The sequence below is a fragment of the Balaenoptera musculus genome, chromosome 20 (genome assembly GCF_009873245.2).
Source record: "Balaenoptera musculus isolate JJ_BM4_2016_0621 chromosome 20, mBalMus1.pri.v3, whole genome shotgun sequence".
In the NCBI taxonomy this organism is placed as follows: domain Eukaryota; kingdom Metazoa; phylum Chordata; class Mammalia; order Artiodactyla; family Balaenopteridae; genus Balaenoptera; species Balaenoptera musculus.
Genome location: NC_045804.1, coordinates 27,751,813 through 27,768,272, shown reverse-complemented (window position 1 = coordinate 27,768,272; position 16,460 = coordinate 27,751,813). Strand labels below are relative to the sequence as shown.

Sequence of the window (16,460 nt, the reverse complement as noted above, 5' to 3'; positions counted from 1 at the left end):
TCTTTTCATCTAACATTTTAATAAAAGGAAAAGTACCTGGGTCATCAGGTAATTTGGTCCGGGCTCAAATGAGTTGGTTTTACTGATTTATTGGCTGGCAAATCGTTAGGAGGATAGTAGTATTGACTGAAAAAAATGCACAACCTAAAAGTTGAGAATTATGTTTTATTTGGACTATTGCCCAGGAAGGCACCCTCTCAGATAGCTCTGAGGAATTCTTCCAAAGAAGTAAGGGAGGAGTCAGGATATATAGAAGTTTTGTTGGAAAAAAAAAAGAAGAAAAAAAACCCATGTAGTCAAACATCAAAATAATCACAAAAACAGACATCTGAAGTTAATGATTTTAGTGCTTTGTTTTGTATGGGAAGATGCAAGAGTCGGAGTTTACTGAAGTCATTCCTTTAATATGCATCTTACCTATCTAGGGCCACTATCCTGTTTTTCCTCCATTCTGAATCCCCCTCAGGGTGCACCATAGGGTCAGCTGCGGTGGCTGCTGGTTTTATGGCAGAAATATCTTTTGTTTACTGAAATAGCATGTGATGTTCTTTGTCCACAGCAGGAGAAAGAGAGAATAGAAGTGGAGGGAAGGGGTGAAATTCTTGATTTAGGTTAGACAACACACATACATGATGAAATTTTCATCAGTATGTGGCTGATCTGATATGAATATAAGTGTCTTACAGTCAGAGTCTTCAAAATGGCTAAAGCAGTATGTGGCAAAGACTGCTATGTGTAAAAATGACCATATAATTTATCATCTAAACTAGGACATTTTTGAGAGCCAAAGAGAGCACTATTTATATTTATATTGAGACAAGGGTAAACTAGGAATATCCTAGGCGAGTCAGAAGTTATAGTCACCCTAGCTACATATTATCCAAGACATATTTGGTCCATCTTAGAGGAATGGGAAACTTTCAGACTTTCTTCAGTATCACTGTTACTGAACTCAAGTTTGGGTGTTCACCACTGGAAAGCCAATACTCAAGAGACACGTGTTGGTTAGAAAGGAAAGCTTGTTTTATTCAGGAGACCAGCAACCTGGGAAGGCAGACCCATATCCCAAAACCAATTCCAAAAATTCTGCTCGATGATGAAAGTTTTTAAAGGGAGAATCATTTGGGGAGGGGATCAGAGTCTTTGTTATCTTTCACTGTGTGCAGACTTTCTTCTGATTGGCTTATGGTGAGGTAGGAGGGCAGTGCTCCAGCAATCTTGTGCTCAGCCTGAAGTTATCCTCCTCCACCTCGGTGGGGGCCTTATTTCCTACAGAAGAACTCAAAGGTATTGTTATGTATATTCCTTAAGGAGGAACCAGGACCCTGTCCCAGAGCTGCACTATTGTTTCTTGACTGCACCTTTGTTTCTGCATTCCCTCCCTTCCCTGTTAAGCAACTGTTGAATCTGCCCTTTGGAAATCAGAGAAGGTCAAGGAGGCTGAGTGAAGTCTATTTCCAACAAGTAAGAAGTGGGGAACACAAAAAGGATTTGTACCTGTGAGGATCCCACAGGGTCCTGCTCTGTTTCATCACTGTGGGATATGGAGGCTTCTGTAAGACTTACCTTCATTCTATCCAGTCAAACACTACTGTGTAGTTCACAGCTGGATAACATTTCCCTAGTTTCCTTTACATTTAAGTATATTCAGGAAACTAAATTCTAGTCAATGAAATATGGGAAGAAGTAATGAGTATCCTTTCTAGGTTTATGTCACGAAAACAACTTTTCCCTTCTGGCCTGATGTATGCATCATGGTGGTTTGAATTCATATGTTGCAGAAAGCAGAGCCACAAGGCAGAAAGCCTGGGCCCTGTATTGGAGAGCTGTGCAACAATCAGGAAAACCAGTCTGGGATTTTACATATGTGAGAAATAAACTTGTAGTACACCATTGAGATATTAGAATTTACTTTTTGCAGCAGGTAAACTAGCATTATCATCACTTGCATTATCTTAACTAATATATTGCATAAACATTAACCTCAAATATGTGAAATATACCCTCTTTCTTTCTCATTGAACTGTGAGCCTTTCCAAAATAGAAACCTAGAATAGGCAGTAAAATACTGTGAGTATACGCTAAATATTATTTTTGGATTGGATTGGATTGAATTGAATCATGTTGAATTGGATTGAAAGAAAATAAATTATACATAAAACGGTAAGAAACTTCAGAGATGACAAAGCTTTCTTCCAGCTGGAAGGAACATGGAAGTTTTCAAGGAGAAAGTGGCCTTTGAGCTGATACTTGAAGAATTGAATTACTTTGGATATGCAGTGATGAAAACGATGTTATAGGAAAAATTAGTAGCATGAGCAAATGACACATAAACAAGACAAGACAGTTTAGTCCAAATAGGATGTAGGGTCAATCAGTGAAAAAAAGTATTTAAATTTACTTCAGTTTAGAAATATTTACTGGACACCTGTTCTGTCAGGATGACAAAGCCATGAAGAGATAATTTAAGAAAATAGTGTATATTGAGCTGGCCATAAAGTTCGTTCGGGGTTTTCTGTAAAATGTGTAAGATTACAGAAAAACCGAACGAAATTTTTGGCCAACCCAATACAACAAGGCAGAAGTATATAATACATTATTTGAGAGCACAGAGAAATGAACCTCAAAGGAGATTAGAGTGAGTTTTGAAAACACATAAATTAGCTACACCCTACAGAGCATTGAAAACATCACTTGCCCATCACTGTGTAACCAAAAGGGAGTCATTGCAGGGTTATCATTGTGATCCTTGAATTATGATCAATGAGTGTGGATATTGTTTTGTAACTAGTTGGAAATCATCAAAGAATTTTAAAGGAGCAATGAAAGACATGAGAAAAGCACTGCTTTAGGGAAAGGGGTCTTAATAGTGGGGTAGGTGTGGGGACAGCATCAGGGAGCATGGAGATAAGAAGTACTGTTATTAGGCAGCTGTAATTATCCATTTAAGTAATTATTGAGGACCTCTGTCTAGGTAGTATATAAATGTATAGGAAAAAATAGATTAGAGCTACAGCAGAAGTAGGATAAATGTCTTAATTCCTTGGGTATTGGAGGTGAGTGTGTATCAGTATATGGATTAGTGTCAGCAGTGAGTAACAGAAAATACCAAAGAAGGTTTATTTCTCTTTTCTAAATGTAGGCATTCCAGCTCCATCTATCTTGTTATTAGAAATGAAGTTTTGCTTCATAGTTCAGGATGACTACTTGAGCTCTTGCTATCAGGTCCACATTCTAGCATCCTGGAAGAGATAAGAGGCATAGCATTTCCCTGTAACATTTCTTGGATGTCCTACACGCTAACATCTCATTGGCCAGAACTTAATCACATGTCCACACCTAGCTACAAGAGAGGTAGGAAAATGTAGTCTTTATTCTGAGAAGTCAGTGTGCCTTACTAAAAACCAAGGCTTCTCTTGTTAAGGAAGAAGAGGAAAATGAATTATTAACACTGTCTTTGTCACAGGGGCAAAAGACAATTGTTGTGATCATGAAGCGATACCTTATCTAGTGGGCTGCTAGAAAGGTTGGATAGAACTAGAATGAAATATTCAGGTGAGGAATATAAATTTTTGAATTATCTTTATTGAAATAGTAGCTGAGATAAGTAGAATGAGCAAATCTTTCCAGCTACAACTCTCCAGATAATTCAAGTTTCAAACTTTTCTTTTGTCTTTGTTATTTAAATAATGGAACTCTAGTTTGGGTCATCTGCACAACTCAGATATCCTCGTAATTCACTGGCTCTACCACTTATAAAGTATGTGACAGCACCTGTCATATAGTGCATGATAAACAAATACTGAGTAGATCAGAATTTGAAAGGACAAAAAGATGTTGAGCTGATGGTATACGAAAAAAATAAATTAATAAAACCACCTGGCCTTTTCCTAAGAGTTGTATATGGTCTTATTTCCCACCATGCTGATTCCAATGGGTCATTTTGTCTGCTTTCCCTGCAGCCCCATTGGGCATTGGGCTTTGTCCCAGCAAATAGCACAGGTTACCTGCATGAATCAGTTGTTTTCCTGCTTCAAGTCTTATGTTCTGTTTTCACAGGTTCCTTGGTGACTATACTTTGACTTGAAAATGTCATGAGTGTCATCAGGGGCTTTTGAATTCTCCCTCGGTCAGGCAGGGCTATCTTTTTCCTTCCATGAGTTGGCGCAGGATCTGGAGAATGGAGTGTGCAGATCATGTTTCTTCAGGCCATCAATTTTTTAAAAATTTCAACCAGATTCAAGTAAAATTGTACCATAACTTCCCGGTTTCTTTTTCTGAGCAATTTTGTACTTTTTGTCTTTTGCCAGATTCCCTTTCTGCCATTTGGTTGCACTGCCCCATACCACCACCACTAACATCAAATAATAAAAGTAGTAGATGTTATATATTGAGCACAAAGTATTGTCTTATATTGACTGTCCTTCTGACAGCCCTTCAAGGTAATTATTACCAATTTTCAGGTAAGGACACTGAGGTGTTTTTTTCTGGGAGGGGGGTGGGTTGAGCATTTGAAAGATGAAATTATTTGCTCAAAGTGACACAAAATTCAGTAATAAATTTAAGATTTAATTACAGGTTGCTGTGTATTTTCCATTATTTCACACTGCCTCTCAAAAGACACCAATAATTCTGCTTGTTTCCTTTCATTTCATTTGACTTAGTCTTGCTGAGTTCAAGCTTAAGAGAGATATGAGGAGATTTTAGTCTCATTCAAAGCTATTAGTTGTGATTGCAAGTTATGTGTGAAGTGAGATTAATCCCACAATTGACTAACTCATTGATTTTAGAAATTATCAATTGTTTATCAACTGTGGTTTAAAAATTGATTTATTATGTTAATACCATTTTAGTATTCTGAATATAACACATACATTTTCATTATTGCTATGACTTATGGGAGGCCAGGTGAATCTGGGCATGGACTTGAACTTTTGGGGTCTGAAATTTCATGCATCTTTTAAAACATGAATAGACTTTACTACCAAATTGATCTATAATATTTATGGAAAATGCATCTATACCTGATTCCAAGATGATAAATAATAGTAAAAAAGTGAAATACAAAATGTGTCCTCAGTTTGTTGAAACATTCATCTCATGAATTTGTGACAGAAGAGAATCATTCATTAGAGAGAACTACAGTGCTTCTCGATTAATTGCCTATTTGTCAGAAGTCAAAATTATTTTTAAATGGATTAGCATTATTTTATCATTATTTGTCTGAGGTTACTCCAATATTTTCCTTTAAAAAATAATCACTTACATTACTATGGCAATGCAAACTGCTGTACATTTTTTATGAAGTAACTTAAATACACTTATGCCTTGTTCTTTGACCCTGATTCTGGTATACGTGCTAAAGAAAGATTCTGAAAGAGGGAGAGCAGGGTATGCTCTGGAATTGAAAAAGTTAATTGCAGTATTCAAACAACCAAATGGCCAATAGGCAGGAAATAATGGGGAAATTATGGCATATTTACTAAAAGGACCATTATATGCACATTAAATATAAGAATGGAGAAAACCACCCATGACATAATATTTGGTGAAAGAAGCAGAAAACAAAATTATAGCTACACTATTACAGTTACAGAGATTAGAGCTGATCTTTTTATTCTCTTTCTTTTGTGTTCTACTATTGTTATTATTTTAGTTACATGGTTCTTAAAGTCTAGGAACTACTTATCATTAAACTTATTTTAGGGAAAAAGTGGAGAGGAGTCTTAAGATGGGTGTTCCTATAAAACTTGTGAATAGCATTTCTAAATGGTGCTTTACATGTCTTTCTCCCTTACTAGATTTATTAAGCAAATATTCATTAAATACTGTGCCCAATGCACCTATTATATGAGCTGCATTATAGTAGACAAGGCACAACATTTACCCTTGAGATAGTTTTAGTTTAGTTAGTGAGACAGGGCTATAGGGAAATTACAAATTTAAAATATATGAAGAAATTGTTGTAGCCATGAGAAGACTGAGACATGATAACTAAATGTAATGTGGGATCCTTGATGACATCCTGGAACAGAAAAAGGACAGTAGGTTTAAAACATAGGAAATCTGAAAAAAGCGTGGACTTTAGCTAATAATAATGTGTCAACACTGGATCATTAATTTTGGCAAATTTAATAATGAAGCATGTTAGTAATAAAGGAGGTGGGTATGGGATATATATGGGAACTCTGTACTGTCTTTGTAACGTTTCTATAAATCTAAAACTTCTAAAATAAGGAGAGAGAGAGAGAGAGAGAGAGAGAGAGAGAAAGTAAAATAAAGGAATGGCACAAGACCACTATTTTCTCTCCTGTTTCTTTGTTTTGTCCTACTTTAGTGGCCTCTCCCTCTTAATCTCATTTTGGATTTCCCTCCTTTGTTTAACCTCTAAATATTGAACATTCCAGAGCTCAATTCTGTGTCCCTTTTGTCCCTCTACATATTTTCACTTTCTTCTTGGTGACCTCTTCTAAACTCATGGTTTTAAATATCACTTATATGTCAAAGAGTCATAAATGTATATCTCCTCAAGACCTCTCCTCAGAACTCCTTTTATATCCAACTGCCTACTTAACAACTCCCCATAATTGCTCACTAGCCTTCTCAAATGGAGATCTTTACTCCACATTTCAAAGCTACTCTTCCCCTAGTATCTCTTGTTATCTCAATATCTGTCAACATCTAGTCACTCAGGCCAAAAAAGGTGGAAGTTATCCTTGATTTATGTTCTTTAACTTCCCTCATTCAACTCATCAGCTAGTCCTATTCACTCTTCTCCTGAAATATACAGAGAGATAAAATATGTGTATATTCTATACAATATATATATATATATATATAGGGTCCATCTACTTCTATTTTCACCAACACTATGCTAGTTGAAGCCACCATCATCATTCTCCTAGACTACTACCTAAATCATCAGGCCTCATCTTGACCCTTTCTCCACATACATCCACTATGGTTCACCCATAATGGCCACATTTATGTTTCTGGGAAAAGCCACTCCTGCTTGCCTTCTTAGGATATTTTAACCCACCAGAAATACTACAGCTGCTGATTTTCTTGAGGTCAGATCTTCTTTGTCATTTAAATCTCAGATTGAGAGACAAAAATCTGAAAAGCCATCACTGTTATACAACCCAATGTGTCTTTCAAGTCATTCTCTATTACCTCAACTTATTTAATTATACTGCAAAGTATGTTTATCTAATATTTTTTTATTATTGTTATTATTATGATTTAGTCATTGCTATGATCTAAATGATTAGATCAATTCCAGGAATACAAAGCCTAAACAACCTACTACTTCGTGTTTTGTTTTGTTTTTTAATTTAATTTATTTATTTTCTACAGCAGGTTCTTATTAGTTATCTATTTTATACATATTAGTATGTATATGTCAATCCCAATCTCCCAATTCATCCCACCACCACCACCACCACCACCCCAGTTTTCCCCCCTTGGTGTCCATACGTTTGTTCTCTACATCTGTGTTTCTACTTCTGCCTTGCAAATCGTTCATATACAATATTTGTTTTTCTCTTTCTGACTTACTTCACTCTGTGTGACAGTCTCTAGGTCCATCCACATCTCTACAAATGACCCAATTTCGTTCCTTTTTATGTCTGAGTAATATTCCAATCTATATATGTACCACATCTTCTTTATCCATTCATCTGTCGATGGGCATTTAGGTCACTTCCATGATCTTCCTATTGTAAATAGTGCTGCAGTAAACATTGGGGTGCATGTGTCTTTTTGAATTATGGTTTTCTTGGGTATATGCCTAGTAGTGAGATTGCTGGGTCATATGGTAATTCTATTTTTAGTTTTGTAAAGAACATCCATACTGTTCTCCATAGTGGCTGTATCAATTTACATTCCCTCCAACAGTGTAAGAGGGTCCCCTTTTCTCCACACCCTCTCCAGGATTTGTTGTTTGTAGATTTTCTGATGAGGCCCATTCTAACTGGTGTGAGGTGATACCTCACTGTAGTTTTGAATTGCCGTTCTCTAATAATTAGTGATGTTGAGCAGCTTTTCATGTGTCTCTTGGCCATCTGTATGTCTTCTTTGGAGAAATGTCTATTTAGGTCTTCTCCCCATTTTTGGATTGGGTTGTTTGTTTTATTAATATTGAGCTGCATGAGCTGTTTATACATTTTGGAGATTAATCCTTTGTCCATTGATTCATTTGCAAATATTTTTTCTCATCTGAAGGTTGTATTTTCATTTTGTTTATAGTTTCCTTTGCTGTGCAAAAGCTTTTAATTTTCATTAGGTCCCATTTGTTTATTTTTGTTTTTATTTCCATTACTCTAGGAGGTGGGTCAAAAAAGATCTTGTGGTGATTTATGTCAAAGGGTGTTCTTCCTATGTTTTCCTCTAAGAGTTTTACAATGTCCGGTCTTACATTTAGGTCTTTAATAGGTCTTTAATCCATTTTTTAAAAACATCTTTATTGGAATATAATTGTTTTACATTGTTGTGTTAGTTTCTGCTGTATAACAAAGTGGATCAGCTATAGTGTACGTATATCCCCATATCATCTCCCTCTTGCATCTCCCTCTCACCCTCCATATCCCACCACTCTAGGTGGTCACAAAGCACCGAGCTGGTCTCCTTGTGCTATGCAACTGCTTCCCACTAGCTATCTATTTTACATTTGATGATGTATATATGTAAATGTCACTCTCTCACTTCATCCCAGCTTACTATTCCCCATCCCTGTGTCCTCAAGTCCATTCTCTATGTCTGAGTCTTTATTCCTGTCTTGCCCCTAGGTTCTTTTTTTTTTTTTTTTTTTTCTACTTTTTTAAATTTTTATTTATTTATTTTATTTTTGGTTGTGCTGGGTCTTCGGTTCGTGCGAGGGCTTTCTCTAGTTGCGGCAAGTGGGGGCCACTCTTCATCGCGGTGCGGGGACCGCTCTTCATCGCGGTGTGCGGGCCTTTCACTATCGCGGCCCCTCCCGTTGCGGGGCACAGGCTCCAGACGCGCAGGCTCAGCAGTCGTGGCTCACGGGCCCAGCCGCTCCGTGGCATGTGGGATCTTCCCAGACCAGGGCTCGAACCCGTGTCCCCTGCATTAGCAGGCAGATTCTCAACCACTGCGCCACCAGGGAAGCCCCCTAGGTTCTTTTGAACCAAATTTTTTTTAGATTACATATATATGTGTTAGCATACAGTATTTGTTTTTTTCTTTCTGACTTACTTCACACTGTATGACAGACTCTAGGTCCATGCACCTCACTACAAATAACTCAATTTTGTTTCCTTTTATGGTGAGTAATATTCCATTGTATATATGTGCCACATCTTCTTTATCCATTCATCTGTCGATAGACACTTAAGTTGCTTCCATGTCCTGGCTATTGTAAATAGTGCTGCAATGGATATTGTGGTACATGACTCTTTTTGAATTATGGATTTCTCAGGGTATATGCCCAGTAGTGGAATTGCTGGGTCATATGATAGTTCTTAGTTTTTTAAGGAACTTCCATACTGTTCTCCATAGTGGCTGTATCAATTTACATTCCCACCAACAGTGCAAGAGGGTTCCCTTTCCTCCACACCCTCTCCAGCATTTATTGTTTGTAGAATTTTTGATGATGGCTGTTCTGACTGCTGTGACGTGATACCTCATCGTAGTTTTGATTTGCATTTCTCTAATGATTAGTGATGTTGAGCATCATTTCATGTGTTTGTTGGCAATCTGTATATCTTCTTTGGACAAATATCTATTTAGGTCTTCTGCCCATTTTTGGATTGGGTTGTTTGTTTTTTTAATATAGAGCTGCATGAGCTGCTTGTATATTTTGGAGATTAATCCTTTGTCAGTTGCTTCATTTGCAAATATTTTCTCCCATTCTGAGGCTTGTCTTTTCATCTTGTTTATGGTTTCCTTTGTTGTGCAAATGCTTTTAAATTTCATTAGGTCTCATTTGTTTATTTTCGTTTTTATTTCCATTTCTCTAGGAGGTGTGTCAAAAAGGATCTTGCTGTGATTTATGTCATAGAGTGTTCTGCCTAAGTTTCCCTCTAAGAGTTTTATAGTGTCTGGCCTTACATTTAGGTCTTTAATCCATTTTGAGTTTATTTTTGTGTATGGTGTTAGGGAGTGTTCTAATTTCATTCTTTTACATGCAACTGTCCAGTTTTCCCAGCACCACTTATTGAAGAGACTGTCTTTTCTCTACTGTATCTTCTTGCCTCCTTTATCAAAATAAGATGACCATATGTGTGTCGGTTTTTCTCTGGGTTTTCTATCCTGTTCCATTGATCTGTATTTCTGTTTTTGTGCCAGTACCATACTGTTTTGATTACTGTAGCTTTGTAGTGTAGTCTAAATCTAGGGAGCCTGATTCCTCCAGCTCCGTTTTACTTTCTCAAGATTGCTTTGGCTATTCAGGGTCTTTTGTGTTTCCATACAAATTGTGAAAGTTTTTTTTCTAGTTCTGTGAAAATAGCCATTGGTAATTTGATAGGGATTGCATTGAATCTGTAAATTGCTTTGGGTAGTATAGTCATTTTCACAATTTTGATTCTTCAAATCCAAGAACATGGTATATGTCTCCATCTGTTTGTATCATCTTTAATTTCTTTCCTCAGTGTCTTATAGTTTTCTGAGTACAGTTTTTCTGTTTTGCCTCCTTGGGTAGGTTTATTCCTAGGTATTTTATTCCTCTTGTTGCAATGGTAAATGGGATTTTCCCCTTAATTTCTCTTTCTAATCTTTTGTTAGTGTACAGGCATGCAAGAGATTTCTGTTCATCAGTTTTGTATACTGCAAATTTACTAAATTCATTGATTAGCTTTAGTAGTTTTCTGGTGGCATCTTTAGGATCATCTATGTGTAGTATCATGTCATCTGCAGTGACAGTTTTACTTCTTCTTTTCCAATTTGGATTCCTTTTATTTCTTTTTCTTCTCTGATTGCCATGGCTAGGACTTCCTAAACTATGTTGAATAATAGTGGTGAGCGTGGATATCCTTGTCTTGTTCCTGATCTCAGAGGAAATGCTTTCAGTTTTCACCACTGAGAATGATGTTTGCTGTGGGTTTGTCATATATGGCCTTTCTTATGTTGAGGTAGGTTCCCTCTATGCCCACTTTCTGGAGAGTTTTTATCATAAAAGGGTGTTGAATTTTGTCAAAGCCTTTTCTGCATCTATTGAGATGATCATGTGATTTTTATTCATCAATTTGTTATTATGGTGTATCTCATTGATTGATTTGTGTATATTGAGGAATACTTGCATCCCTGGGATAAATCCCACTTGATCATGGTGTATGGTCCTTTAGTGTGTTGTTGGATTCTGTTTGCTAGTATTTTGTTGAGGATTTTTACATCTATTTCCACCAGTGATATTGGTCTGTAATTTTCTTTTTTTTGTAGTATCTTTGTCTGGTTTTGGTATCAGGCTGATGGTGGCCTCGTAGAATGAGTTTGGGAATGGTCCTTTCTGCAGTTTTTTGGAAGAGTTTGAGAAAGATGGGTGTCAGCTCTTCTCTAAATATTTGATAGAATTCTCCTGTGAAGCCATCTGGTCCTGGACTTTTGTTTGTTGGAAGACTTTTAATCATAGTTTCAATTTCATTACTTGTGTTTGGTTTCTTCATATTTTCTATTTCTTCCTGGTTCAGTCTTGAAATGTTATACCTTTCTAAGAATTTATCCATTTCTTCCAGGTTGTCCATTTTATTGGCATAGAGTTGCTTATGATGCTTTGTATTTCTGTGGTGTCCATTGTGCCTTCTCCCTTTTCACTTTTAATTTTATTGATTTGAGTCTTTTTCTTGGTGAGTCTGGCTATAGGTTTATGAATTTTGTTATCTTCTCAAAGAACCAGGTAGTTTTATTGCTCTTTGCTATTGTTTTCTTTGTTTCTTTTTCATTTATTTTTCCTCTGATCCTAATGATTTCTTTCCTTCTACTAACTTTGGGTTTTGTTTGTTCTTCTTTCTCTAGTTGCTCTAGGTGTAAGGTTAGTTTGTTTATTTCAGATATTTCTTGTTTCTTGAAGTAGTATTGTATTGCTATAAATTTCCCTCTTAGAACTGCTTTTGGTGCATCCCCTAGGTTTTGGATCATCGTGTTTTTGTTTTCATTTGTCTCTAGGTGTTTTTTGATATCCTCTTTGATTTCTTCAGTGATCTCTTGGTTATTTAGTAATATAATGTTTAGCCTCCATGTGTTTGTGTTTTTTACATTATTTTCCCTGTAACTTATTTCTAATCTCATAACATTGTGGTCAGCAAAAATGCTTGATATGATTTCAATTTTCTTAAATTCACCGAGGCTTGATTTGTGACCGAAGATGTGTTCTTTCCTGGAAAATGTTCCATGTGCATTTGAGTAGAAAGTGTAATCTGCTATTTTCGGATGGAATGTCTTATAAATATCAATTAAATCTATTAGGTCTATTGTGTCATTTAAAGCTTGTGTTTCCTTATTAATTTTCTGTCTGGATGATCTGTCCATTGGTGTAAGTGAGATGTTAAAGTCCCCCGCTATTACTGTGTTGCTGTTGATTTCCCCTTTTACAGCTGTTAGCATTTGCCTTGTGTATTGAGGTGCTCCTATGTTGGGTGCATATATATTTATAATTGTTATATCCTCTTCTTGAACCGACCCCTTGATCATTATGTAGTGTCCTTCCTTGTCTCTTGTAACATTCTTTCTTTTAAAGTCTTTTTTTATCTGATATGAGTATTGCTACTCCAGCTTCTTTTTGATTTCCATTTGCATGGAATATCTTTTTCCATCCCCTCTCTATCTAATATTCTCCTTTAAATTTTTTTTTAATATATTTTTATTAAAATATAGCTGATTTACAATGTTGTGTTAATTTCTGCTGTACAGCATCTCCTATTACTTATTAATTTTTTTAACATCTTTATTGGAGTATAATTGCTTTACAATGTTGTGTTAGTTTCTGCTGTATAACAAAGTGAATCAGCTATATGTATACATATATCCCCATATCCCCTCCCTGTTGTATCTCTCTCTCACCCTCCCTATTTCACCCCTCTAGGTGGTCACAAAGTACCGAGGTTAACCCCCTGTGCTATGCGGCTGCTTCCCACTAGCTATTTTACATTTGGTAGTGTATATATGTCAATGCCACTCTCTCACTTTGTCCCAGCTTACCCTTCCCCCTCCCCGTGTCCTCAAGTCCATTCTCCATGTCTGTGTCTTTATCCCTGTCTTACCCCAAGGTTCTTCAGAACCTTTTTTTTTTTTTTTTTTAAGATTCCATATATATGTGTTAGCATACAGTATTTGTTTTTCTCTTTCTGACTTACTTCAGAAAGTAAGTGGCATGACAGACTCTAGGTCCATCCACCTCACTACAAGTAACTCAATTTCATTTCTTTTTATGGTGAGTAATAGTCCATTGTATATATGCGCCTCATATTCTTTATCCATTCATTTGTCAATGGACATTTAGTTTGCTTCCATGTCCTGGCTATTGTAAATAGTGCTGCAATGAACATTGTGATACATGACTCTTTTGAATTATTATTTTCTCAGTGTTCATTCTTCTTATAGTTTAATTCAGTTTTTTTGCTTTTTTGTGTCTCCTTCCAGTAGAATGTAAGTTCTTGGAAAATAGCAACTTTGTATTCTTGATTCTTAGAACACTACCTGACAATCACAGGACCTCAATAAATGTTTCAAGTGACAAATAATTAATGGACACTAAAGTCCTGAAATTTAGGGAGATGAGGGGTTACAGTGCAGGTAGAATGATAAGAGAAATTTACTGAAAGGAGTGAGAAGTGGTAAGGATTTGAGAATTGAGTAAGACTAGTCAATAAGTAGATAAAGATGGAATTCCAGAAAAAGAAAAAAAATGAGTAGAACAAAGGTGTGGAGAGAGCAGTAAACATGGTCTTCTTGGGAAAAGCAGGTGAACAGAAATTTTGTGAAGATTATGAGATCAGAATACATGGCAAATCCATATTGCATAGATTCTTGAATACCAGGCTTGGAATCAGCCATGTTAGTGACTTTCCTTCTGTTGATTTTCAACTTCAGCTACCTTTGAGCCTTTTAACCATGATCTCATTCTGAGTCTTTTGAGTGAAAGTAATATAGGCTGCTCCACCACCATTTTTTTCTTTCTTTATTTCCCAATGCAAATTTTGATGTCAGCTTGCTTGGGTCTGGCCCAGTGTGTAAGGTGATTCTAGGTTATATCTGTCTTCTGTGGTTGGAACTGCCACAACAACAAAAGGAGTATAAAATTGAAATAGGTTTTCCTTACTATCAAAAGAAAGGCCTTTGCTATGTGTATTTCCTCATCTGACAGTGATGACAGCATTTATTGTCAACAAAATTTTTTTGACTAGACAGCTGGATTTTTCCCAGGGGCTGGTTGCACATCAAGTAAGGAAATCCAAATCCATAGGCAAAGAGAAGCAGAGAACACAGTGGAAACTAAGGCTGCTTTCTGTTCACCCGTTTGCTCTGAGAAATTCTCAGTCAGCTCCCCACCCACTGGAAATCAGATGTAAACAACAACAAGATGATTATTGAGGATCTGGCTGGGAGACGTTAAAATGGAAATGCAGTACTTCTCTTGGTGCTCTAGCTCAGATAAACTACCGTAATAGTACAGCAGAACTTTAAATGAGGTGCCTTTTAAATGTGCTGCCCTGTCTTTCCAAATTGCCAAGCAGTAGGTAGGCAGACTGGGAATTTGAAAACATATTATGTAAAAGGCCTTTATTTTCTTCAATTCTAGCCTATATTCAGTTCTAGCCTATATTTTGTAATTGATGGGCATCAAGTGGGCCCTGCTTAGGCTGACTGATTTTTGCAGGGTGAATCTGGATCATTCACAATGCATGTTAAAGAAAGCTAATGAAAACTCTACAGTTCCATCATTATAATAGACTTGATTCAGATGGTCTAATTGTCTTGCTGCCTGCTAAAATCTTAAATAATTCCACATCTGAATGGATGGGGTAGCTGAAGAAACAGTGATTGGAGATGAAGAGAGAGCAAAAAGTTTTGCAACTCTCTTGATGGAACAGAGGCTTTCAGTGATACTTTTGTCAGTTGCAATACTCAACTATCCAGGGGCTTCTTTTTCCTTCTTCCTTTTAAATGATGTTTCTTGAATTGATGCTTCAGTCAGACTGATACGTCTTCCTTATATAGATGTGTGTGTGTATGTGTGTGTAGGGAGAGGTAAAGAAAAGTGGTGAGGCAGAGCTAGAGACAAGTGACAGGGCAATTCAAATAGGCTTAAATACATACTTACTATTTCTCATCAGTAGAAATATCCTGAGTGGTTTTTATAAAACTTTATGACAGTATATTTACAGGTTAATAATCAATTTGAAAATAACAAGGTGGTAGGCTGCTGTTACATTTTGTAGTATGACTTATGGGTAGAAAAGAATTATTTTATGTATAGTCAGTCTTCTTTCTTGGATAACATGGACACAGTACTTTTCTGCTTTCATCTTAGTCTGTTTTCTCTTTTGTTTTTGCTTTAGCTCAACAGAATTCACCAAAAATCCATGAAGGCTGGTGGGCATACAAGGAGGTGGTCCAGGGAAGCTTTGTCCCAGGTAAATGCACATTTATTACTTTATTTTTAAGAAAATAATTTGAGTGAAATGTAGTATTATTTCCAGAATTTTGCATTTGCTACATGGTATGGAATGTATTGCAAAAAGCATCATAGTCTGACTTATGTGTTAGATGAATCCTCCATCAAGAGAAAGTTTATTAAATGAGTGGTAATTTAACCAAGACTACGTTTTTCCATCTGAGCTTACATCTTAAGGTCCTTCCATCTACAGGTGGCTGTGTCAGGGAGAGGGCAATGCAAGAGTCGGGTTTGAGGTTCTGTATGCTAAAATTTGGTTGAGAAAGAGCGATTTTTTAATGTTAATGAAACAGGAAGTCTGGAAACTAGCAATGAGGCTTGCTGGGATGCACGCTGTCTCTGATGTCACTTCAGTAGCATTCACGGTCAGGACTTAGCAGATTGGGCCAAATACCAGGTAAAAAATCATAGGTAAAGTGGATGATTTCAGCATGGGAGGAGAGAACTGAAGACATGTTAAAGCCAGAAACATACCATAACTTTAGTTTTGAGGCAAGGTGGAGTGTCCTTGTCTTCCCCCACTACTCTTATCCTAATTATAGTCCTCAGTCTTCCGCTGCTTCAGGACTGTAGGGAAAGAGGCAAGAGAAAGAGCATGAATGTTAAAGAGAAGGATGGAAGGGAAGGCAGGTGAGATATTTCAAAGTATTTTTAACTGCTTATATGTGAGAGGGTAAGAGATAAAGCTCTCAAAAGGAGTCAAAATTAGGCACTGGAAACAGAGGTCAAGTGTCAGTTGAGGTCTTTGTAGTAGTGGCAGGTGGGAAGAGCGGTGCTCTCAGGTCACCTGGTTCATTCTTGGATGCTATGTCTTCTTTTCCTGTTCTTC

General features: G+C 36.7%; 1 protein-coding gene across 3 annotated transcripts in view; it reads left to right on the top strand.

The window, feature by feature from the left end:
* The window catches only part of CA10 (carbonic anhydrase 10), a 599,631-nt gene that overhangs the window by 95,175 nt on the left and 487,996 nt on the right, over positions 1-16,460 (top strand). For 2 of the 3 annotated variants that reach the window (XM_036837746.1, XM_036837745.1), the window contains one exon: positions 15,516-15,590. In XM_036837746.1, the coding sequence (XP_036693641.1) occupies positions 15,516-15,590 (75 nt within the window). Of the gene's footprint in view, positions 1-15,513; positions 15,591-16,460 lie in introns of those variants that run through there. The other variant, XM_036837747.1, reaches the window with a different exon arrangement.